Source organism: Mercenaria mercenaria, chromosome 14 (genome assembly GCF_021730395.1).
Source record: "Mercenaria mercenaria strain notata chromosome 14, MADL_Memer_1, whole genome shotgun sequence".
NCBI classification, from domain to species: Eukaryota; Metazoa; Mollusca; class Bivalvia; order Venerida; family Veneridae; genus Mercenaria; species Mercenaria mercenaria.
The window spans coordinates 5903656-5929560 of NC_069374.1; the positions used below are offsets into that span (position 1 = coordinate 5903656).

The following is a 25905-nucleotide window of genomic DNA, read 5'->3' on the forward strand; positions in this document are numbered from 1 at the left end:
TTGTGCAGTTACTGAATGCATCAAGGGGGGCATTTAGTTTCCTATGAGCTCTTGTTAACTTAAGAAAAACTCTGTAGTTTGTATTTTATAAACATATACATTAGTTTTACTGTTTGATACACTATTTCAACCATTTCGAAAATTTTATGAGGTATTCATGAACTGTTCAAGAATAAATTCATGTAGTATTTCATTAACTGAAAGTAGGGCTATAGCCAGTTTATAATCTAATTCATGAACTGTTCATGTTTGCTAGATATGTATAGTTCATGAACTCAGCCCCAGTATTGTTCGTGAACACACTTACTGGACTAGTAATGGGTCATTTATGCTCATATGAACTGTTTATGAATGTTGATGAACTCATGAACTTCATCTCCACGGGTTAAGTTACACAGTGATAATCCAGTTAATAAAAAAAAAATCTTTTTTTTGACAAATGCAGGGATTGCCAAGACCATTAATGGTTTGATAAAGTTGCTGAAAGTTTATCACCTTTGTCTCTTGTTCCTTTTCTAGTTGCAAAGGTTTGTGGTACAAACCAGATGCCACCCGAGCCCAAAATAGTGCTCTTAATAGAATCTGAAATCTGAAAGTGACACCATAATACTGAAAAAGACAAATGCTGGAATACAACTTATATTCTTGCAGTTTGGCAAACCTGCAAGAATTATTCAGTACATACAGAATTTGAAAAAAACTGATGTCATGAACTTGCTTATATGGTTTTCAAATGAAAGAAGCCAATCCTATCAACATGGTTTATCAGGAGCCAGTACAACAAGACCCTGCCTTGTATGCTATTATAAAACTCATTAAAATTTCTCTCTTTTCAGGAACCTAATCAAGAACTTTTCTGTGAAGCAAACTGTAACTTGGTTTATAATTGAAGAATACAGAGAGGTGATGAATCTATAAGTGAGGATTTTCTACTATATGGAAATTGTGATGAACTAAAGTCATATTACGGCAGTAAATTTGCATTATGTAAGAACGGAATAAGTTATCAGAAAGGATTAAGGTATAATAATATTTTGTGTACTGCTTTCATAGTTAAAAATACTTGTGTTGTTCTTTATAATATGGACAATTCACAAAGTCAGAATTTGAATTTGATTGATTTCGAATGGGTATTATATTTGTATCCTGGGAGAGTTTTTGTATTGTCCAATGCTCAAATTAACCCCTCCAGTTTATTGTGCTGTCAGGAATAATGTTTCCATTATCATTTTAAAATGCTAATATTTGTTTGATACATTTTCTATTCAGGAAACTGTTGGTGGTTGTAGTCACTTGGGATTTATTGAGCCTTTAAGAGCCTGTTTTAAATTTACTTTAAGGAACAAATTCATTAGTATTCTATTGTGCCGCGAGGTGTTATTGGCTATCGAATTTGCCGTTTGAAGCTTTTCAAAATAGATGAAATTATAGGATATAGTAATTTTCCTCATTCTGTATGGCTTCGGTACTTTATTAGTTTTATATGGGCAGACAATTGGGATTATTCTGATGAAATTTTTTACAAGGTGTTAAAAGCAAACATGTCATTAGTACATTTTTGGGTGCGAGTTTATTGATAGGGAATTATGGGGTATCTAAATGCTTTGATCAGGCAACAGGTAGTGTAGGCAAGGTATCCTTGAATTTGCATACAAGTGGCTTGTAGTCCAGTCCTGGCCCCAATTTCACGAAAATGCTTAGGTTTGTTAATTGACATAAGTACGTCAATTTACTAAAGTTTGGATTTTTCTTAAACACTTAAGTCAGGGTCTGGGCCTAAGTTTTGGAGACCAGTTTCAAATCTTCAGCATCTGATTGGTTGATCCTAACTTCAGATTTAAAATTGACCAATGGCATGGCAGCTTTTTGAGACTAGTTTGAAAAAGTCAGTTTTATGACATATATATAATGACCCAGGCTTATTTGATCCAGATCCAGATATTGTAATAATTTTGTGGGCATGTAATTTCGTGGTTTTGGTCAAATCAGCAATTTCGTGGGGATAAGAATTCGTGGATTTCAAGTTCTGAGCATAAAATGAATTGGAATTTTACTTGTTTGTTGGGATTAATTTTCGTGGATTGAATCAACCACAAAATCCACGAAAATTAGTCCCATGACTATTAATGATTTCGCAGTAGTTGACAAATTAAGACCCCTCTTGCTCTAAACTTTTGCTTGTTTACTTATATAATGAATGGAGGCAGCTACATTATTTCTTACATAGATAATGTGCTTGTTCAATTTCATGGCGTAGCATTCTTAATCTATTTAATGTGTGCACGTTAACCAGTATTTCCAAAACAACTGCACGAGTAATTAATGTATCACATGTTCTTTTTATAAATTTGCTTATATTTACATTTAAGCTAAATTAGATAATTCCGATGAATTACAAGGAGACAGTTTTATTGCAAAGAAACATTATAAAACTTATCTTAAATCAAAAGTTGCCTCCCTTGTAGCAGAGGCATCTCTGTTACTGGAACATTCTGGAAGTCAGCTCTTTTTTTTCAGGAATGATAATGTTAAATATCAAAGTGAATGCTGCATTTTCAAATAGTGTATCTGTTACTGCATCATTAACTTGTTTTAATTAAGTTTTTATATTTTTGTTACAAACTGACTTTATTAATGTTATATATGTCTTTGCTATCCGACACCCCTTCGTTCTTTGAACTTTCTGTCTATATTATGAATTATACTGTTCTGGAACTGTTCTTATGATATTCAAAAAACTGTTCTTGAACATATTGGGAACAAAAAATGATCATAACCTATTCTTAAAATGTTCAAAGAAGAGTTAAGTACAAAGGTTTAGCACTATGACAGCATTTCTTTCAGTTTCAAGAACAGGTCTTTGTGTTCAAGAACTCGGAACAAGAACTGTTTCTGACAGTAAGAACAGGTTGCATTGTATGTTTGTTTGGCCCCCACCACTTCATTAGTGGAGGGGGCATATAGATTTGGTCTTGTCTGTGCTATGTTTGTTAAAGAAGCATTTACAGGGGTGGGGGAGAGCTTTTGGGTAATGGTACTTTTAGTGCAATAGCTAGACCATATTAGGGACAGATTATAAAACATACTATAAATCTGACGATGGGTGTACTAGATGGGGAGCGATAAATTATCAACATAGTACAGTAAACAGTATGTTATCATCCCGAAATCTCCTAATTGTGAAAAAATAAACACAGAATATTTTAATATTTATTACTTCATTAAGCATATGGATGGGTTGGTAGTTATTTAAGTGACTCAGTGTTCTCTATGGATTATGATGGAATAAGATTATTATGTTAGTGGAAAAGTTCGTGAAGCGGAAATGTTCACAAATATGGGAGAATATCAGCCAGCGGAATTTCCACGTTTACTCAGACACGTCACTATTGTCAAAGGTTAACGATCTTAGCTTTAGCACTGGCAAAAATATTTCTGCTCCCGGAAGGTCTGGAATCGGCTGAATTTGTAAATATTTTGACCCGGGAATTTCACACTTCTACAGTATATGTATCCATATGTGACGACATTATCTGATGTAATGGAATTAGAATAAATGTCTCTACGAATGTCACAATCCTTTAGGATTGCACCAATCTTTACCTAAATCTTTATATGGAAATTATGGGGCTTATCAGGGATTTTCCATTAATAATTAACTTGCTCAGAAGAAACCAGATGAAATATTTCTTTTATCCCTGTAATCATCTTTGTACTAGAAATTCTCAAGTATCTAGTATTTGGTTGTGTTTTTTACAGTGAATAATCTATAGTTTATTGCTAATAGCTATTGATTACCGAACCAGAGCTTCTTTAGGGTATTGATAAAAGCCTGGTGTTCAAACAGAGAAACAAAAAAAGTAATGAAATATTATTTTCCTGTTGATCTACTGAACTAGAGGATTGAAGATCAAATGTTCTAATACACAACCCAAATTTCTGTGTGTTGAGAGTGGGGAATGGGGGAGGGGAGTTCATGTAGCGGGTGCCATGTCTGTCCAGTTACTAAGTGTTGACACACAAGTGAATTTGCTAGAGACAGCTGTGTTGGGATAACAGTACTCTACACACAAAGTCAGTGCCTGTACCAGAGACACTTGGTCTACTGACAATACCTTCAGCATCTACAGAGAGAGACAGTTAGTGTAGAAACACTTGAATGGTCTACTGAAATAACACTATCTACAACAAGAGGCAGTAAATTACCAGAGACAGGGGTACCAAGATACCAGTCTCTGTCTCTACATTCAGAGACAGATTCTTTACTATAGATATGTCTACTGAGATACCAGCATCCACAGACAGTGACAGTTACTTAACTAGAGATAGGTCCACAGAGATACCAGCATCCACAGACAGTGACAGTTACTTTACTAGAGATAGGTCCACAGAGATACCAGCATCCACAGACAGTGACAGTTACTTTACTAGAGATAGGTCCACAGAGATACCAGCATCCACAGACAGTGACAGTTACTTTACTAGAGATAGGTCCACAGAGATACCAGCATCCACAGACAGTGACAGTTACTTTACTAGAGATAGGGCCACTGAGATATCACTATCCACCCACTGAGATACCACCATCCGCAGACCCACAGACAGAGACAGTTTCTTTACTAGAGATACGTCTATTGAGATACCAGCATCCACAGACAGTGACGGTGACTTTACTAGAAGCAGGTCCACCGAGATACTAGTGTCCAGAGACAGTGACTTTACTAGAGGCAGTTCCACTGAGATATCAGCGTCCACAGACAGTGACAGTTACTTTACTAGAGGCAGGTCCACTGAGATACCAGCTTCCACAGACAGTTACAGTGACTTTACTAGAGGCAGTCCCACTGAGATACCAGGGCTCTCATACAGTGACAGTGACTTTACTAAAGTTACTTAACTAGAGGCAGGTCCACCGAGATACCAGTGTCCACAGACAGTGACAGTTACTTTACTAGAGGCAGGTCCACTGAGATACAAGTGTCCACAGACAGTGACAGTAACTTTACTAGAGGCAGGTCCACAGAGATACCAGTGTCAACAGACAGTGACAGTTACTTTATTAGAGGCAGGTCCACAGAGATACCAGTGTCCTCAGACATTGACAGTGACTTTACTAGAGACAGGACCACCGAGATACCAGCATCCACAGACAGTGACAGTGACATTACTAGAAACTGGGCCACCGAGATACCAGCATCCACAGACAGTGACAGTTACTTTACTGGAGGCAGGTCCACCTAGATATCAACATCCACAGACTGTTACTTTATTGGAGGCATGTTCACCGAGATACCAGCATCCACAGACTGTTACTTTACTGGAGGCAGGTCCACCGAGATACCAGCAACTGCAGACAGAGACAGTTTCTTTACTTGAGACAGATTTACTAAGATACTTAGATACGGATCTCTAGACCATCTAAATGAATCTCTAGTTGACTTTCTACATGTATCTCTAGACATGTAAATGGATCTCTAGATGCATTTACAGACAGAGATCATGATCTAATACATGAATTATTTCTGAACACGTTTTACCCAGAACCTAGCATTTGATTGGTTGATAGGAAATTAACCAATGGTAAGGTTTAGACTTGTCCTCAGTTTTATAACCTTGTAGCCAGTTATATTAAAAGTAACTAAATGCATTTATTTTATAGCTTTCAGGTAAAATCTGATTTAATATATACAAGTTCATATCAGGGTAAATGAAACACCGCCTCCGTAGCCTTAGTGGTAGAGCACCCGCTTCAAGTGCAGGAGGTGTCGGGTTTGATCCCTGCACACGTCATACCAAAGAATGTACTAGTAGCTTCCTCTGTTGGCGCTCAGCATAATAACGGGATAGTACTAGAACTGGTCAGCCCGGTGTCAGTATAATGTGACTGGTTGGGGTATCATGTGTCTACAGCGTGACATTCCAGTGATCCAGCACTATAGAGTTGGGCATTGGGCTCACTACTACTAGTAGACACCGTCGTTTGTATGACTGAAAAATTGTTGAAAAAGACATTAAACCCGAACACACACACAGGCTAAATGAAGAAAGTTTGATTATTTTGACTGTCAAGTGTTTCAAGATTCCAGGGGGTATTGAATACCTGTATGCCACATATGATAAATTGCAAAACTGTGCAATCGAAGGCAAAAAAATAACATTTAGACAGTTGTAAATTGACAAAAATGTGTGCCAACACCTTAGTGAGAATAAACAACTGAAAAAGTACCCCTCCAAAGTGACAATTGACAATTTGCATCATATCAAAATTCTCTTGTTGTCAGAGATTAAGGCAATCAAAATTTTTAGTCAAGATTTTGCTACCTGACAACCAGTATACACGATATTCTGTTTTAGGGATCAACAGAAAACGTAAAAGGGCATTTATTGATCAAAATGTGAACTCGTTAAAATGATCGTAAAAGAAATCCACAGGATTAGTTGCCAAGTGAGCAGCCGATTATCACTCTCCGGACAAAACGGAATGAATAAATTGATTCATAAAGAATGTTTTACCTTATACGGCTGATAGATAATATTGTTATACCTGGCCTCTTAAATTGTCTTTATTTCAATGTGTATATCCTTTCTTAAATTCTTAGTAGACAAGCAAAATAATGCATTAGGCATGATGAATGTATAGGATTTGTTTGAATTGATCCAGCGTGGCTATTATATGAAATCAGCCTGATTTAGTGTTTATAGATACAGTATTATTTGACTTGATCATGTGACTTTTCTAATCTAGTGAATTTAGATTGTTTATTCACACTATGACATGATTTTATGCACCCAAGCATATAGGAATCAAACTGCTTTCTGTTTGCTCGTCTGTATGAAATTTTACCATTTCACCTACAGTCCACATTAATGACTCAGTTTAGTTCATAACTGCACTCAACAATCCTTGCAACGACCTATTTATAAATGACCTTGACTTTCATAATTTATGTCCTTCACTATCAAACTTAAAACCTTTTAATCCACATAAATGACCCAGTTTAGTTCATACTCACACCCAAGAAACCTTGGGTCAGACCTACAGTCTGATCTATATATAGATTACCTTGACCTTCATATGATATTCAGCCTTACACTAAAACCTCGAAAAGCAACATCTTTGGTCATACTCCTGGGGGCATGATTTTGCCTTTTGAAAGTGCAGCTCCTTGTTTATTTCCCAATTTACTCATTTCATAAAATTAAACCACAAAGAACAAGAAAACTTAATGAATGATAGCTAAAGGCTTTTAGAATCCCCAATGAAAAAGTTAGCTTGGCAAATTCTACAAAATTTATATAGTTTCTCAACATTTTGCACAGTGGTTAGCTTGCATGAAAGAGCCATACAAGTTTTGTCAACAACCATCCAATAAAAAATCATTCAATAAAAATATAAAACTTCAATCTCATACCATATTAGCCTGCAACAAATCAATTCTAGCAATCTAAGTATCTTTGTGACCCTTTGTTCAAATTAGCTGCAAGATAAGGCAGTGTTTGTCGCCAGTTTCTACTTGCCACCATTTTTATCAGATTGTCATCAGATTGTCAAATTTATATCACCATAAATTAGGAAAATGGTCACTGGTTGTGTGTGAAGGTGTTTGACAGGTGTTTTCAAGTGTTCTCTATCCATCTTGAGCATTCCTGGTGTGGAGGGTCTGCTTCCTGAAACAGATAAAAAGTAAGGTTTTTTTTGGTAGTCTAAAGTCACATGCTGTGTTTTATGTGCACATATGCAAGGCCACCATTGGCTGTTAGAAAAGATATGTTTGTAGACTGGCTAGTATACCATCCTGGTAGTTTTTGTACCCCCCGACAACAAAGTTGTAAGGGGGGGTATACTGGTTTCAGGTTGTCTGTCTGTCTGTCTGTCTGTCCGTCTGTCCGTAGACGCAATCTTGTGCGCACCATCTCTCCTTATCCCCTTGACAGAATTTAATGAAACTTCACACAAGTGATCAGTACCAACAGTAGTTGTGCATGGGGCATGTTAGGTTCTTTTAGAAAAAAAATTTGCAGAGTTATGGGACTTTGTTTTTTTGTTACTATACTATATACATAGACACAATCTTGTGCGCACCATCTCTCCTCATCCCCTTGACACAATTTAATGAAACTTCACACAAGTGATCAGTACCAACAGTAGTTGTGCATGGGGCATGTTAGGTTCTTTTAGAAAAAAAATTTGCAGAGTTATGGGACTTTGTTTTTTTGTTACTATACTATATACATAGAAACAATCTTGTGCGCACCATCTCTCCTCATCCCCTTGACACAATTTAATGAAACTTCACACAAGTGATCAGTACCAACAGTAGTTGTGCATGGGGCATGTTAGGTTCTTTTAGAAAAAAAATTTGCAGAGTTATGGGACTTTGTTTTTTTGTTACTATACTATATACATAGACACAGTCTTGTGCACACCATCTCTCCTCATCCCCTTGACACCCCCCGACAACAAAGTTGTAAGGGGGGGTATACTGGTTTCAGGTTGTCTGTCTGGTTGTCTGTCTGTCTGTCTGTCCGTCTGTCTGTCTGTCCGTCTGTCCGTAGACGCAATCTTGTGTGCACCATCTCTCCTTATCCCCTTGACAGAATTTAATGAAACTTCACACAAGTGATCAGTACCAACAGTAGTTGTGCATGGGGCATGTTAGGTTCTTTTAGAAAAAAATTTGCAGAGTTATGGGACTTTGTTTTTTTGTTACTATACTATATACATAGACACAATCTTGTGCGCACCATCTCTCCTCATCCCCTTGACACAATTTAATGAAACTTCACACAAGTGATCAGTACCAACAGTAGTTGTGCATGGGGCATGTTAGGTTCTTTTAGAAAAAAAATTTGCAGAGTTATGGGACTTTGTTTTTTTGTTACTATACTAAATACATAGAAACAATCTTGTGCGCACCATCTCTCCTCATCCCCTTGACACAATTTAATGAAACTTCACCCAAGTGATCAGTACCAACAGTAGTTGTGCATGGGGCATGTTAGGTTCTTTTAGAAAAAAAATTTGCAGAGTTATGGGACTTTGTTTTTTTGTTACTATACTATATACATAGACACAATCTTGTGCACACCATCTCTCCTCATCCCCTTGACACAATTTAATGAAACTTCACACAAGTGATCAGTAACAACAGTAGTTGTGCATGGGGCATGTTAGGTTCTTTCAGAAAAAAAATTTGCAGAGTTATGGGACTTTGTTTTTTTTTTTGTTACTATACTATATACATAGACACAATCTTGTGTGCACCATATCTCCTCATCCCCTTGACACAATTTAATGAAACTTCACACAAGTGATCAGTACCAACCCTAGTTGTGCATGGTGCATGTTACATTCTTTTAGATAAATATTCTGCATAGTTATGGGACTTTGTTTTTTGTTACTATACTGTATACATACATTCTATATACATACAGTCCACATAATTATGCAATCTTGTGTGCGTCAAATTGCAATGTACTGTGTCAGTGCATGCGTGGGGTACATTCATCACCTTTAGTGATAGCTCTAGTTAAACTCAGCAGTATCAGTGTCTTCCTTAAGTTTCAAGGTCAGAAATGCCAGTTCATTCTAAAGATTCAAGGTCAACCTAAACAAGGCCATCCCAAAGTGTGAAGGTTATTATTTTAAGTTTTATTGTCAATATTACTAACATCACAGTCAAGTTCGGTGGTCAAAACTGCCATTGTCACTCAAACCTTCCAAAGACAATATTATCAGTGCCAACTTAAAGTTCCAGGATCAACAGTACCAGCCCCACACTTAAGTTCTAAGGTTAACTTTACCAGCCCATCCTAAAGTTCTAAGGCTTAACACTATTAGTCCCACCCTAAAGTTCTAACATCAACTTTACCAGTCCCATCCAAAAGTTATAAGGTCAACATTACCAGTCCCACCATAAATGTCCATGGTCTACATTACAAGTGCCATATCAACAATACCAGTCCCACCCGAAAGGTCCAACGTCAACATTACAAGTGCCAAGGTCGTCAATACCAGTCCCACCCTAAACTTCCAAGGTCAACAATATCAGTTACACCTTAAAGTCCTAAGGTCAATAATATCAGTAACGTCTTAAATATCCAAGGTCAGCAATATCAGTCACACCTTTATGTCCCAAGGTCATCAATATCAGTTCTTAAAGTTTCAAAGTCAACAATATCAGTAACACCTTTAAGTGCCAAGGTCATCAATATCTGTTCTTTAAGTTTCAAGATCAACAATATCAGTCACACCTTTAAGCGCTAAGGTCAGCAATATCAGTCACACCTTTAAGTCCCAAGGTCATCAATATCAGTTCTTTAAGTTTCAAGACCAACAATATCAGTCACACCTTTAAGCGCCAAGGTCAGCAGTATCAGTCACACCTTTTAAGTGCCAAGGTCATCAATATCAATTCTTTAAGTTTCAAGATCAACAAAATCAGTCACACCTTTAAGTGCCAAAGGTCATCAATATCAGTTCTTTAAGTTTCAGGATCAATAATATCAGTCACACCTTTAAGCGCCAAAGTCAACAATATCAGTCACACCTTTAAGTGCCAAGGCCATCAATATCAGTCACACCTTTTAAGTGCCAAGGTCATCAATATCAGTTCTTTGTTTCAAGAACTACAATATCAGCAACACCTTTAAGTGCCAAGGTCAACAATATCAGTCACACCTTTAAGTGCCAAGGTCATCAATATCAGTCACACCTTTAAGTGCCGAGGTCATCAATATCAGTTCTTTAAGTGCCAAGGTCAGCAGTATTAGTCACACCTTGAAGTACCAAGGTCAGCATTATCAGTCACACCTTTTAGTTCTAAGGTCATCAATATCAGTTCTTTATTTTTAGAACCAAGGTCAACAATATCAGTCACTCCTTTAAGTGCAAAGGTCAACAATATCATTAAAATCTTTAAGTTCCAAGGTCAGCAATATCAGTTTTAAGTTCCAAGGTCAGCAATATCAGTTTTTAGTTCCAAGGTCAACAATATCAGTCACAACTTTACTTTCCCAGGTCAACAGTATCTGAGCCACACCATTAAAGGCACATGCCTTAGATTGTAAAGCAACAACAACAAAATTAAGTATTAGGAAATTAAAATGCTTAATATTTCTTAAGAATGCTTTGAAACATAATTTCTATTTAAAGTGCTACCCTAAAGTTTTAAGGTCAACAATAATACTCAATATCAGTACCATGCTAAAGTTGTATTAGGTCAAAAATACAAGTCACAAGTTCCAAGGGCCGCCACTGATGCTAGAAAGACACCATATGACAAAGATTTAGTGTATTGGTGTTTCGTTAAATTGTTTTTTTTCCTGTTTGTGTTTAGAGCAGTTGGCATTTAGAAAGGTGATATGTAGTTCAAAGTTTGTCTAAACATTTCTCATGAAGTTGACAGAAATATTTTGAATTATTTATACCACCCTTTCGAATGGACATTAGATATTAGAGATCAAAGGGTCAGGTAATCATATATTTAAACTAGATTATGGTATTCATACTTATCGAGAAGATTGACAAGTTTATAAGTTACTGTTACTTTCTGGATTTCCTTCTCTTTTATTTAATCTTTATTACCCTTGACTCTTATCTCAGTTTTTTTTCGCTTTTAGCACTATTTTAAACTTAAGCAGTTTTTGACCATGTTGACCTTGTTAGGCTAGGTCAGGCTTTCATTCAATTAGTTCAGGTGAGAGTTTTCTCAGCTCTGTAGTTACTTTCTAAAATTACTAATGCAAGTAAGTTAAAAAAAAGTTGCGTTAAACAAAGGGCACACAGATAATTTTTACAAATAGAATTCAAATGAGCAAGTTTTAGTGCCCATTGTTTCCCTGTTCTTGGTTTTTATTCTACCTGAAAATTATCATGGGAGCATATTGTTGTTGCTTTGTCAGTCCGTCAGACCTGACATTCTTATCAGGGCTCTTTCTCAGGAACCTGCACTGCCTGGATGTACTAAGAGTTTTGGTCTTTTAATGGTAGTTTTTAAATAGATGTATCTGGACTAGTTTTCCTTTACTATTCATATTTGATAGAAATAATTTGTATGAAGCTTTGTTGCACATATGATATGAGTAGGAATAATTTTTCACTAAGTTCACTGAGTTACGGCCCTTTGAACTTTAGACATCAAGTCTTAAATAACATACAGTCCAACCTGAAATTCTTTCTGGAGCTTAGATTTCTCAACAAACACTCGCAAGAATTGAACAAAACTTTACAAGAAGCTATATTACCAATAATAGATATGCATAGTTTTAGCCCATCTTGGTAGGCTAATGTATTGCAGAGTTATGAGCCTTTAATGGTATTTTTTTCGGTATAAAATTACAACAGTTTGTAGTTAAAGCTAAGGTGATGATACCTAACATGACCTGACAGTAGCACAACCCGTGTCCTCTTTATCTTTATTTACTGCTGTATTTATCTACCTCTTGTTGACTTTCTGATAGCCTGCAAGCTTTCATCTCACATTGACTAAACAAGCTGTTACCTGACATGGCTCTTTGTGATAAAAATATATATATTTATTTTGAATAAAAAAAAAACAGGTACAACAGCTATTGCGAAACAAACAAGTTTAAAATCAAATAGATCAAAATCTCTATTTAAACTTATTACTAAGCCCCTTAGGTAGAGCACAAGACTTAAGACTGGAGTGATTGCTTCTTTAATCCCTGGCAAAGGTATGACTGTAGAGGATGCATGTTTGAGCCCTGGGCAAAGGTATGACTGGAGAGGATGCGTGTTTGAGCCCTGGGCAAAGGATGCGAGTTTGAGCCCTGGGCAAAGGTATTGCTGGAGAGGATGCATGTTTGAGCCCTGGGCAAAGGTATGACTGGAGAGGATGCGTGTTTGAGCCCTGGGCAAAGGATGCGTGTTTGAGCCCTGGGCAAAGGTATGACTGGAGAGGATGCGTGTTTGAGCCCTGGGCAAAGGATGCGTGTTTGAGCCCTGGGCAAAGGTATGGCTGGAGAGGAAGCATGTTTGAGCCCTGGGCAAAGGTATGACTGGAGAGGATGCGTGTTTGAGCCTTGGGAAAAGGTATGGCTGGAGAGGATGCCTGTTTGAGCCCTGGGCAAAGGTATGACTAGAGAGGATGCCTGTTTGAGCCCTGGGCAAAGGTATGGCTGGAGAGGATGCGTGTTTGAGCCCTGGGCAAAGGTATGACTGGAGAGTGCATGTTTGATCCCAGGGCAAGGGTATGACTGGGGAGGGCGCTTGTTTAATCCCTGGGCAAGTGTATGACTGGAAAGGGCACGTGTTGGATCCCTTGGAAAAGGTATGACAGGAGAGGGTGCGTGTTTGATCCTTGGGCAAGGGTATAGCTGGAGAGGATGCATGTTTGATACTTGGGCAAGCATATGACTAGAGAGGGTGCAAGTTTGATCCCAGTGCAAGGTTATTACTGGAAAGGGTGCATGTTTGATCTTTGGACATAGGTTTGACTGAAGAGAGCGCATGTTTAATCCCTTGGCAAGAGTATGACTGAAGAGAGCGCATGTTTAATCCCTTGGCAAGAGTATGACTGAAGAGTGTGCGTATTGTACTAGTAGAGAATGAATTTGGAGCCCTTTTCATGATAAACATGTTCAAAGATGCTTTACATAACGCTAAGGCAACCACTCAATGTTTGATCCCTGGACAAGCGTCTGACCAGAGAGGGCGTATGTTTGACATCTAGGCAAGGGTATGACTGGAGAAGGCATGTTGTTGGATCCCTAAGCAAAGGTATGACTGGAAAGGGCGTATGTTTGATCTCTAGGCAAGGGTATAACTGGAGAAGGCACATGTTGGATCCATTGGCAAGGGTATGACTAAAAAGGGCATGTGTTTGATCCCTGGGCAAGGGTATGACTGGAGAGGGTGCGTGTTTGATCCCTGGGTAAGAGTATGACTCGGGGAGGATGCATGTTTGAACGTTGGGCAAAGGTTTGACTGGAGGGGGCACATGTTTGATACCTGGCCCCGTGTTCACAAAACATTTTTTGGTCTCATCTGAGTTTGAGCTTGAAATTTTACTAAAACTTGAAGGTTAAATTCCGAGTGAGACTGACCATCAATACTGAATAGTCATTTGAAAATAGTTATTACCTTTAAATTTAGTTTTAAACATGCTATTTAGATATAAATGACAAATACAGTTTCATTATCAAACTCAGCTGAGGCTGAAAATGTTTTGTGAACACGTGGCCAGGGCATGGGTATGTCTAGAGAGTACTCATATTTGGGCAAAGGTATGACTGGAGAGGACTTACGTTTAATCCCCAGGAGTTGCAAGGGGAATGTTACCCAGGAAGATTTTTATAGCGTATAATATATCTGTTCAAAGTCATTCTTTTGCCACCTCTGAATCTGTGGAGAAGCTGTTAATTACTTGTAGTAAATAAATCAGTACAGGTACAGAGGTCAGAAACACAAGTATAGCTAACCGACACTATGACGTAAATGAAATGCTATAAAAGGTGAAGAACATAAGTTAAGCTAACTGACACCAATAACTTAACAGAAGAGCTGTTAAAACCAGCATTTATTCTGACTCTGTAGTTAAAAACAATGTTAAGTCTGATCCCCATTGCATAACTGGAATGCTGTTAAAACCAGCATTAATTCTGTCCCCATTACTTTTATCTGAAATGCTGTGAAAACCTGCATTAACTCCAAATCAAACAAAATTTAATGCTGTAAAACAGTGATATTTCTTCAAGTAGTAGCTAGTATCAAGTGTTCCAACTCCATGTGGTGTAGAGTCAGGGTGCTACCTGATTAGCATTGCTTGATTGTGTGGAAAATGATCAGCTTGTTATATGGACATTATTTCTAAGCCTGTTTGAAAAGGTGGTGTAATTCTATCTTTATCCCTATTATATTTTATGTTTCTGTATTTACAGGGCCTGCATCTTTTCTTTTGTGTACCAAGTATAGCCTGCTGCCTGGTATTTTGTATGTTTTAGGTCTCTGTTCACACATAAAGACATCTGTTTCAGCCCATAGACCACCTGCCATACATATTTACTGTAAAACAAGTTCAGTTTGTGAAGTCTTAACAGAGTGATTTTAAATTCACCTTTTTATATAGTTCTTATTAGTTTTATTGTTATATCAGCTACGTGTTTTTGTAGTTTAATTTGATAAAACCGTTTCCTATAGCAATGAACTGTAAATGGAACACCACAGCGACCATTTTATATGCATTGCTATAGTCCAGTAAGTAGCTTAATATGTGACCTGAGTTGCCGTGTTGTTGTAATGGGGATCCAGTTGCATTGTGGCTAAAATATACCTTTATATTAAAAGGATGTTTCCCAAAAAAATATTTCTGACATATTTATAATATTGACTTTTGCTGGTTTTCATAGATTATTTTAGCTATGTAATTTTATCTTGGCTCACTGTTTAAGCCACATAGCCATCTCAGCCCAAGTTGTTTGCCATTTAAACCATACTTCATACCACATTCCCGTCTTAGCCCTGTATTCAGTGGTATCATTTCATCTCTCCCTGTACCTTATCTGACATATTTTAAACCAAAGTAAGTTAATTAATATGAGTAACAATATGTCAACACCAAGTCGTTTATTATAATTTATTATTATCTACTAGTTTCGATCATACAATGATCTTCATCAGGACCTATAAGATAAAAAGATAACAAGATAAGATAAAAAGTATCAAAGACAATGAATGCTCACCACAAAGTGTCTGCCAGAAATTCTTGATACTTTTCTCAAACACTTCAACCAAATGTGTTTTTTTTTTCATGGACTAAAGTGTAGATCAGGTACACACTGGAATTTAGGTGAAGTGTTTGAAGACAGTATTGATTAAGAGTAGCAGAAGTTTTATGTTGAGGAAAGCACTTGTTTTTCTATTTTTAACACTTTTTATTTTATGAAAATCCATCAAGTGACAAGAATTACAAACAAAAAAGCTACATGAATTGAGGGATTTTCCCGGTGTGTACGATGGCAAAAAGTCATGTGGGTTTGCCACACTGCTCATGCTGTCTCAGTCAATTGGCCCTGAACTTTATGCCACATTATATTGTAATTCTTATTATTATTTGCAATTATGCTGTATTCCTATCTTTACCTTTGAAGCTACTTTATACAGCATAATCCTGGTTCTTTATGTCTTACAGCATAATCTCAGCCCTGAACTTAGTGTTAACCGGTTCTGAGAACTATGTGCTACATTGCCGTCATATCACTAAACTTTATGCCACACTGCTTTACCAACTTGTCAGTTCTTACCCCTGTGGGACATGTGATCTCCTTACATGATCAGAAGAAATTGTGCTGCTTGCAACATTTACAAAAACGAAATGTTGTTGCCAAAAAGTACAAAAAATGAAACTAATTCTGGTGTCAGAGACAGACTATTCTCTCTGTAGGCAGTCATCAGAGGGAGATTTCTCTTGTAACAGTTTACCTAATAAAGGAAGAAAAATAGAGAGATGTTGCTAATGTTCCTAGACACCCATATTGATATAGTCTGTGAATACAGACTTTTAGCATTTAATTGTGTGTTAGACCTAATATAGATGATGGAGGTCTTACCATACACACCTTCTACTGTCTCTCTGTTCACTGGCTGCTGTCAGAGCCAGACATCCAATCAGATGCCAGAGATTCTTTAAAGTATTAATAGTTGGGAAATCAGTTGGTCCCAACTCCCAGTCCAGGTTGCAGGTAAAGATCAAAGTTGGTTTATTTAATTAATGGCACTCCAAAGTAACTTAGTTCAACTTTGCTTCTCTTTATTTTTTAAAATAAGTAAAAGATAGGACAGAATGTAGAAATTTCAGAGGCATGCAGTGTTGAGTAAACTAATGGAACAATTTTTTAGGGAAGCAGTTATTGTAACATTGGATTAAACTATCGCTTTGTCTCTAAATTTTCTACTTGCATAGACGGTCTGTGCTACAATACAAGAAAAAGTTTTACAAGGGGCCAGTCATTAAGTATAAGAGCTTATTATCTTGTCGTATAAAAGGAGAATAACACTTCAACATCCTAACACGGTTATCAGACAATTCGACCATACGGTACATCTGTCCGTCCTTTTGAAAACGGGAACAATGTCTAGTGTGATGATAGTCAATTATGTTTACATTTTGCTCATTTTTTGACCACAGAGTCAAACTGTTTGACATGGTCACAAGTAATATAATAAATACTTTCGTATAATAGATACCCACTGAACAGTTGCTTTAGAAAAAAAGAGATTCTTTACAAAAATTGTGACAGTGAGCAAGTGATGCCAGTCATTTCTATCATTCAAATGCTACCAAAGGTGGACCAGACATATGGCCAGGGGTTACACTTCGCATTTACAAACTTGCTATGGAATGCATTTAATTATTGTTACAAAGCAGTCAGTGACTGGTACTATTGTCATGGTGACAGTGTTTATCTTTTGTTCATTCTTAAGATGACATCAATGTCATGAATTGACACTAATATGGAAGCTGGAAAGGTTGAAATCTGTCTTCAGAGTTTGGAAGTAAAAGAGTATGGGTCAGTAACATCTTAAGTAAAATGGTCCCAACCTTCTTAATTTTGTGACAGTTTTCTAATTATCATTGATAGACCTTCAAATCCTTACTATGTTACACAATTAAGGCATAATTTATTTGTTAATTCTCAACAGAATGAATGAAACCAACATTTTGCTCAGATACCATTGAAGTTCTTGTGTGCAAGATGAACATTCTGATTAAAAATCAAATTCCTGTAAAACAATTGTCCATAATTGTCTATAAAAGTAACAATCTCTAATGACTGTGTTAAAGCATTTAAAGTACAGTCGAACTTCGATGGCTCGAACTCGAGGGTCCCGTGGAAATTTGTTCGAGTTTTCCGTTGTTGGAACCATCCAAATGGCGGCCATTTTGAATTTGGGAATTCGAGGGCATGATGTGTTACAAACCTTACATCGTAATATATTGTCATATTATACCTAAATGTGAGTATGATACGATGATAAATAAAAAACGAACGCTGAAATATGCTTTATTTCAAACATGACATGATACGGAAAAAACACAAATAAAACACTAATATAATTATAAGAATTTGGTGAAGACAGCATCAAATAGAAAGACATGAATAACAAACCTTTTTGAATCATAGTCCAGTACAAATATTATCAAATTTATTGCTTTCCAGTAGCCGACTTAGCTATCCCCCCGTATCCGGGTCCTTTACTAAGTTGTTCAGCCATGCTAAAGCAGTATGAAAGTTGACGTCGGATCTCCCGTTTTTATGCAGAAAAAATAAAGACAGACGTAGTATGTACATTGCTCAATCATTTTAAATAATTTTATTCATATAAATAAAAGCCCATTAAAGCATTGCAGTGAACGAAAGTCACTGTTTAATTTGTTTGTCGTATACCGACGCTAATTACGTAAGCGTGTGAAAATTACGCACGCGCCGGTTAAAGGGGAAGCTTGGCGAATGTCAGGCAGAAGTGTGAAAAACTTTGTAAACACAAGCCATCCCGGCAAAAATTGTCTGTTCGACTGAAAAGGTGTAATTATCACTGTAATTAAGCCGAGGGGACCACCAAATGAGTTCGAGAGTTCGAATTATCGAAGTTCGAGCGATCCGAGGTAAAAATATATAGAATAAAGAAGGAATAAATTCGGGACCGGGCGAAGAGTTCGAGCGATCCCGGGTGTTCGAAAGATCCGAGTTCGAGCCATTGAAGTTCAACTGTATCTGAAAATTGGTTACAAATTCAAAAATCATGTTTATTTTTACTTCATTTGACTCAAACTGACTGTTAGTCATTATCTTCGTTTGAATCTTGACAGCCAAAGGTATCCAAATGAATCTTAATAACCACTAAAAAACTTTTCAAGTTTTTCTATTGATCTGTAATCATTGAATTTTCTTATTTCTGTAATTGTGAAACTTTGAAAGAAAGGCTTTTGTAACTGTTTCCATTTCTTTAGAGGTTTCAAGTTTCATGCTAAACAAAAGATCATCTAAAATGATCGCAGTGACCTCCCATCTGATACTCTTCAGTGCTGGGGGGTTAAAAAGGTGCCCATTTATGATACTCTTCATTGCTAGAAGGTTGAAAAGGTCCCATTTCTTTAATGTAACTGTTGCAGGTTGGAGGTAATGAAGCTTGAGTTATCAATATTCAATCTGTGAAAAAAAGAATTTGATGGGAAAAGAGATATTGAATCTTTCCCTAATTTATTTAAAATGAACTGTAACTAACAGGGACTGACCTCACATGAATTTGAGTCTTCACTTGTTCAGTTTATTTTCAATCTATGCTTAAAAAGACTGCCTTTGAACAGAGGCTGCCTCATAGACTCAAAAAGCTTTTATCTTGTTTCATGTATAAATTCTATATAAAAAGACATATTTTAGCTTACTTAAGAGACCCCTTTTCGGCACACGAGCACGGTGGTTACTTGAGGTTGTCTTGGTTGGAATGTAGTTGGGTTGGGGGATTGGGAATGGGTATTTTATGTTAGCCAAGCAAGTGGGATTTAGTCTAGAGCATCCAAAGTCAAGTTTTTCCGGGTACTCATAACATTAGTTTTGCTACTGAACACCAGACTAGAAAGAAAATGACGTTTTACTCAAAATTATTTAGTTTGGCAGTTAAATAAACCTAATATTCAGGTTACATCAATAAATCTTTTCACAACAAAATGTTAACTATGTTCGTCGAGCTTACTTGGAGATTCAAACTCGTGACCACCAGGTTAGGAATCTGATACTCTACCACTTCACCACTCTGTGATGATAGCTAATACTCAGCTTTTTGCTTTGAAACCTGTTTGCACAATTGTGCGGCAAACCCTTGCAATGTTTTGATAATATTCTGATATTCCAAAGACAAGGTAGTTGACGGCCAATTAAAAGCTGCACAAGTGAATGCAGACTGACTAGAGAAGAAAAGTTTGAAGAATGCAAGAAATTTTTATTTACGTATTGAAGAGGCCATCTTCTTTGTAATCGGTCCTTGTTGATTTCTTTTTGAATAGATAAGACGTATAATGGTGACAAGGGCTCCACTTTCACCGGATTTAAAATCAGTCTAATTGGATTGAACAATTTCATATAAAAATGATAAATTAACATGTGTCATTATATCGGGTAGCGAGAATTGAAGTGACTGCGTTGTATTCTCGTATATTTATAAACGTTTTATAGATAAATTGTGAAATATAGAAGCTGATTAGTAGTTAACGAAGACCCATCCAATAATAATAAAATTCAAGTGTTTGGTTAGATAGGTTACAAAATCAAATAAGACATGTTTCATTCTTCTATTGTTAGTGTGAATAGAATTGCGAATGAACGGCCATGAAATTTTATAACAGAATGAAAGCAATATTGCTTAAATCAAGGAGAAACGTTGAAGATTGATTGAAATGAAATTGGTCTTAGTTTGAATAGGATGGTACTTGAAATGAAATGAAATGTAAATAAAGATTTATTCTTACCCCTCCCACTTTTGGCTCAAGTGTGATTTCTAGACGTAAAGCCATGGAAATCTGGCCACTGTTGGTGGTAAGCTGTACCTAGATGGTACTTGATGTGATAGTTAGTCTTGTTGATTCTGTATTATATTTTCCTATATCTGTATAAGTATTACATTCTGCTGTATGCTAACATATCTTTAATATTCAGCATTAATTATGTACTGCCTTTTCAAAGAATTTTAGTTTGATTTAAACTCACTTAAAAGTTAAAGCATCATTTTCTGTAGCAGTACTGACTTATTCGGCTCTATAGGTCAAGGTCGCATTTGAAGGTCAAAGTTAGACTGGCTATTTTTTTTGTCCAGTATGCACCCTTTGTGAATATGAGAAATCATACCATATGTTGAAGTATCCATTGTGTAGTGTTTATGGTTGCATTTCGTGGCCTTTGCGGCCGAGTTGTGAAGGTTGCAGACTTCAAATTACTTGCCCCTAACCGGTGTGGGTTCGAGTCTAGGTTGGGGTGTAGAATTCTCCATCCAGCTGGCTTACGGAAGGTCGATGTTTCTCGTAACCCTGGTGCACATGACCATGATGAAATAATGCCTTGAAGGGCACTTGGTGTCTTCTTCCGCCATGAAAAGCTGGAAAATTAAAGTCACCATATGACCTATAATTGTGTTTGGTGTGGCATTAAACCCAACTAAGGAAATCACACTAGAATGACAAGTACACAATTTTCATGAAACAGTTTGATATTAAACAGCTTTCTGAATGCTCAAAGAATGTACAGATTAAATAAATTGTGATGTAAACATATATTATGAAAATTTATAGCCACATTATTGCTACATGACAATGGTAAATGTCTTAATTTATTTTTTCTTGTAGCTGTAAGGACCACCTAAAATGAAATGTTAAGTATTGTGTAAGAAGTTTATGTGAATTTCTTGGTTTATGCAAATAACGAAAAGAACAAAGTCAATACTCTACACAAGAGCAACATTTTAAATGTATGAGTAAGGGCCTTAAATGACTATATTAAATTTTATAAACAATGAATCAACTGCTGGGATCAAATTCTTCTGTTGGTTGCTTTTGATGATGATAATGATGTAGATTTTGCTGGAGATGATGCTGATTTTATTATTGTTGTTGTTGATGATGATGCTGATTTTATTATTGTTGTTGTTGATGATGATGGTGATTGTGATGTTATTGCAACTGATGATGATGGTGATAGTGATGTTGTTGCAACTGATGATGATGGTGATAGTGATGTTGTTGCAACTGATGATGATGGTGACAATGATGTTGTTGCAACTGATGGTGATAGTGATGTTGTTGCAACTGATGGTGATGGTGATAGTGATGATGTTGCAACTGATGATGATGGTGATAGTGATGTTGTTGTTGATGATGATGATGATAGTAATGTTGTTGCAACTGATGATGATGGTGATAGTGATGTTGTTGCAACTGATGATGATGGTGATAGTGATGTTGTTGCAATTGATGATGATGATGATAGTGATGTTGTTGCAGCTGATGATGATGGTGATAGTGATGTTGTTGCAACTGATAATGATGGTGATAGTGATGTTGTTGCAACTGATGATGATGGTGATAGTGATGTTGTTGCAACTTATGATGATGGTGATAGTGATGTTGTTGTTGATGATGATGGTGATAGTGATGTTGTTGCAACTTATGATGATGGTGATAGTGATGTTGTTGCAACTGATGATGATGGTGATAGTGATGTTGTTGCAACTTATGATGATGGTGATAGTGATGCAGTGTTCATTCCAGGATTTTTTTAAGTGGGGTCAAAGGGCCCCATGATGGCAAAAAATTGGGGACATTTGAAAAAAATAGGGGCCATGAAAGAAAAACTGATTTACATGAAAGGAAAGGCTGTATTTTTAACACTTTTCTTACATGGAGTTCAAGGTATTCTTTTCGCGGTTCGTAAAACATAATTACAAAGAGAAAAGTAAACACTTCACAGGTCGCTCAACACGACAAAAACGAAACAAGTCATAATATTTTGACCGTTACCGAAACTTAACCACGGAAAGTCCGACAGCCATGAATGCGGATTTACTACGGAATTAATGTTTGTCGCCTGATTTTGGCTAAGCGGTTAGGCTATTGAGTGGTCTAGCGGTCTCGAACATGTCATCTTTCTTTGGAAATTTGTTCTCCATCCTCTGCTTTTTTTAACGGTTAGAGAAAAACATAAAATTGGATTTCTTTTTTCTCCGAATCGCGACTGTTTTTTTTTTTTGTCCGCCATTGCATAGCAACATTGAAAGCTGTATGTTGTTAGGCGACCGGAGACTGGCTACTATTTTAACATCGACCAATGAAAATGCGCGTTACGTCATCGGAAGAGTCGTATTCGATTTACAACTTCTGGAAGTCGGCTCATTGTAAACGGACTGTTTTCTGAAAAAGTGTGCGCCCGACGGGCGCTATAGGGCAAACTTTTATGCGCCAATACAGTAAAATACGCGCCTATGGCCCCATGGCGCGGCCTGGAATGAACACTGGTGATGTTGTTGTTGATGATGATGGTGATAGTGATGTTGTTGCAACTGATGATGATGGTGACAATGATGTTGTTGCAACTGATGACGATGGTGATAGTGATGTTGTTACAACTGATGATGATGGTGATAGTGATGTTGTTACAACTGATGATGATGGTATTGATGTGAATGTGATGATGAAGTTGTTGATGATGACTGTAATTTTGTTGATGGTAGTGTTTATCAAGATAACAGTAATAACGATGAGGATGACAATGGAAAATTTGATATGTTTGATTCTGTTTTACTATTGATGATTATGTTGCTGATGATATTATTGTATATGATAATAGTTGTAATTATCATGATGAATTTTATGAAACAGTTTTGTCCTAGAAATGCATATTTGCAGTGAAATGTATATACTGTTAAATATTATAAGATATATGAGCTGAGTGACCAGTGAGTCAGTTCAAACATTAGGTGTCAGCAACAGAGTAAAATTAAACCTCATATTGAGCCAAAAACTGACATTGTTGTATTAAATCGTGTTGCTAAGCAACTTTGGAATTAACCATATTGGATTGAAGAGGCATATTATCACCATTAATTGCACCTTAAATTCTTGACCATCCATCAATAGCACAGTAGGGAGATTTACATCCCATTCAGGGTTAATACCTTATTTGAGCCTGTTACTGTCTGACAAAGTTTTAACTCGAGCGTGAGGTCACGATCAGTTCAGATCCTGCTACTTAAACGATTATTTTTGTTACCTTATCAGTTTGTGTTTGTTTTTCATTATTTTGATACTGTTTGTTTCTACATTATCAACAAAGAAGAGGGGGGAAAAAAAACACTGTGTATCAGGGTCAGTAGATTTAGTAGATTTATTTTTGTCTAATTTATATCTCTCTCATACTCTTTTAGCTTTTCATTCATTTATATTGATTAAAGTGTTTTACTCCATTTCAGTGTAGCTAACTTCTGACCTTCAACCAATCAAAGTACTACAAATGTGACCATGAATGGGAAAGGGGCAGTACCAAGGAGAACAGCCAACCAATCAAAATGAGTGTTACATAAATAAGTGTGAAACGTAGGCCGAGTTTTAGTTTTGAGGTATGTAATTGTAAATAAGTCATACATATTTTACAGTCAAATCTGTGTCATCGTTTTAAGTGTTTATCGTTTTGTGGTTGCAAAAACAGCTTAAGATATTGTAGAAATTTCCGATTTGTGTCGTCTTTCATGACGAAATAATATATATATAAATATCTAGCCTATAACTCTACTGAACAATATTTCCTTTTGGATTATAGATAAACAAATTGTGAACTTTTAAAGATTAAATTTTATAGAGTTGACTGGTTTTGTAAAATTGTACTAATTGTTCAGGACCGAAGTGTGTTTGTCTTTATCGGGCTCGGATCTTAAATAGAGAACAGGTAAGCTTTTCCCACGTGTCTTTAATTTGTACAATTACATTGAGAACAAATAAAGTTACTGTTACAGGGGCAATGAGAAAGGAAAGTTAGATGACATTTTACGATTGACTAAAATGTGTCTTAACCGAAGTTTATTCTTTGTTGTACGTAGTGGTGTCAGTGGTTTTAATTAATTGCATTTTTGTTTATGTTTAATATAAAAGGTTAAAGTTGTGACATTTAGTTATTTTCTCAGTCTTTTGACATTCGCCTTTCTATTGTCTTAAAAACAAACGAAATCTGTTTTTTGCACCATGCAAGATGTCACTGATAATATGCATTTTTTTTATGGCAGAAATCATAAAAATTCATGATAATATGCAATAGGTAATCTATCATTTTTTCCTTTTATCAGAAAAATATAGCTTGTGTCATGCATAATTCATGATATAGTGATACATTGCCTGATATTCCTGGTGTAGTTTTTTGATGTTTGATTCTAAATTCTGAGTTTGCGCCCCACTGGGGTTGCATTTTGATGTAATCTAATGGTTTGAATGTTGTGGTGTTTCACACCAGGGCCTGTGTTTAGACTTAGTCTAAAAAGTACCTGAAATCATTCCTCTGCCACCTTGAATTCATGTTGAGAAGTTGGCAGTTACTTGTGGAGAAGAGGCTATTATGCTGGTACAGAACCAGGAATACTGGTTAGCTAATACTGAATATCTGCCTGCCATTTACTAACTGGAATACTGTCCTAAAATGATTCTTGATTTTCTCCAATATGGTGTATGAGGCACACTTTTTGCTACCAAATTTCAGTAAAATCTTTTACCTGCCTGATTTCTTGGAAATTCTTAAATAAGGGAAGAGAGTTTTTGAGTTTCTAAATATTTAAGCTGTTAGATTTGCTTAAGTCTGTTAGCCATCTACTATTTTCATAAAATCTGAATCTGATATACAAATATTCCAAAAGAATAAAAGGATTTTAAGCATTTTAAAACATAATTTTCAGACTTAAAATGTCAATAAATTAAACTGAAGCAAGCCCAGTGAGGTTGTGCTTGCCTGTGATCTAATACCTTATTTAGTAAACTCTGTAACACATTTTTCTGCTGCAGAAACATGCAATTTAGAATTCCTTGATACGATTATTGGTAATAATTCATATAATACAGTGTCAGACTTCATAGCTCCTGCAATAAAGTAGAGAGTATCTCCACATAGTCTAGATATTACTGGTACTTCATCAGAGGTGGTGCTGTATGGATTGTGTGCATATGTATTGATTATCAGCAGGTTAAATGCACAAATTATGATAAAACATTTCCTGTTCAACAGTGCTTCTTTAATTATGAAGCAGACTGCAAGTCTCCTGCTGATTATAATAGGATAGTCATGAGCTGACTGGAACAGCATTTTACCATAATCTTTGCTAATAAATAAATGTTGAGATTTTTGTCGAGCCCGCTTGCGGAA

The 25905-nt window shown here is 36.4% G+C and overlaps 2 protein-coding genes across 6 annotated transcripts in view; both read left to right on the plus strand.

Annotated features, from left to right (window-relative positions):
• The window catches only part of LOC123526242 (D-glucuronyl C5-epimerase-like), a 120694-nt gene that overhangs the window by 32655 nt on the left and 62134 nt on the right, over positions 1 to 25905 (plus strand). For 2 of the 5 annotated variants that reach the window (XM_053522881.1, XM_053522877.1), the window contains exons 2-3: positions 837 to 1021; positions 23975 to 24121. The gene's annotated coding sequence lies outside the window, so the exon portion shown is untranslated. Of the gene's footprint in view, positions 1 to 836; positions 1022 to 7663; positions 7685 to 23974; positions 24122 to 24157; positions 24448 to 25905 lie in introns of those variants that run through there. The other 3 variants (XM_053522880.1, XM_053522878.1, XM_045305300.2) reach the window with 3 other exon arrangements.
• LOC128548630 (putative surface-exposed virulence protein BigA) lies at positions 12699 to 22288 on the plus strand. Its single transcript, XM_053524002.1, has 3 exons — positions 12699 to 12802; positions 21709 to 21860; positions 22011 to 22288. Exons 1-3 carry the CDS (start codon positions 12699 to 12701, stop codon positions 22286 to 22288), a joined length of 534 nt encoding a protein of 177 aa, XP_053379977.1.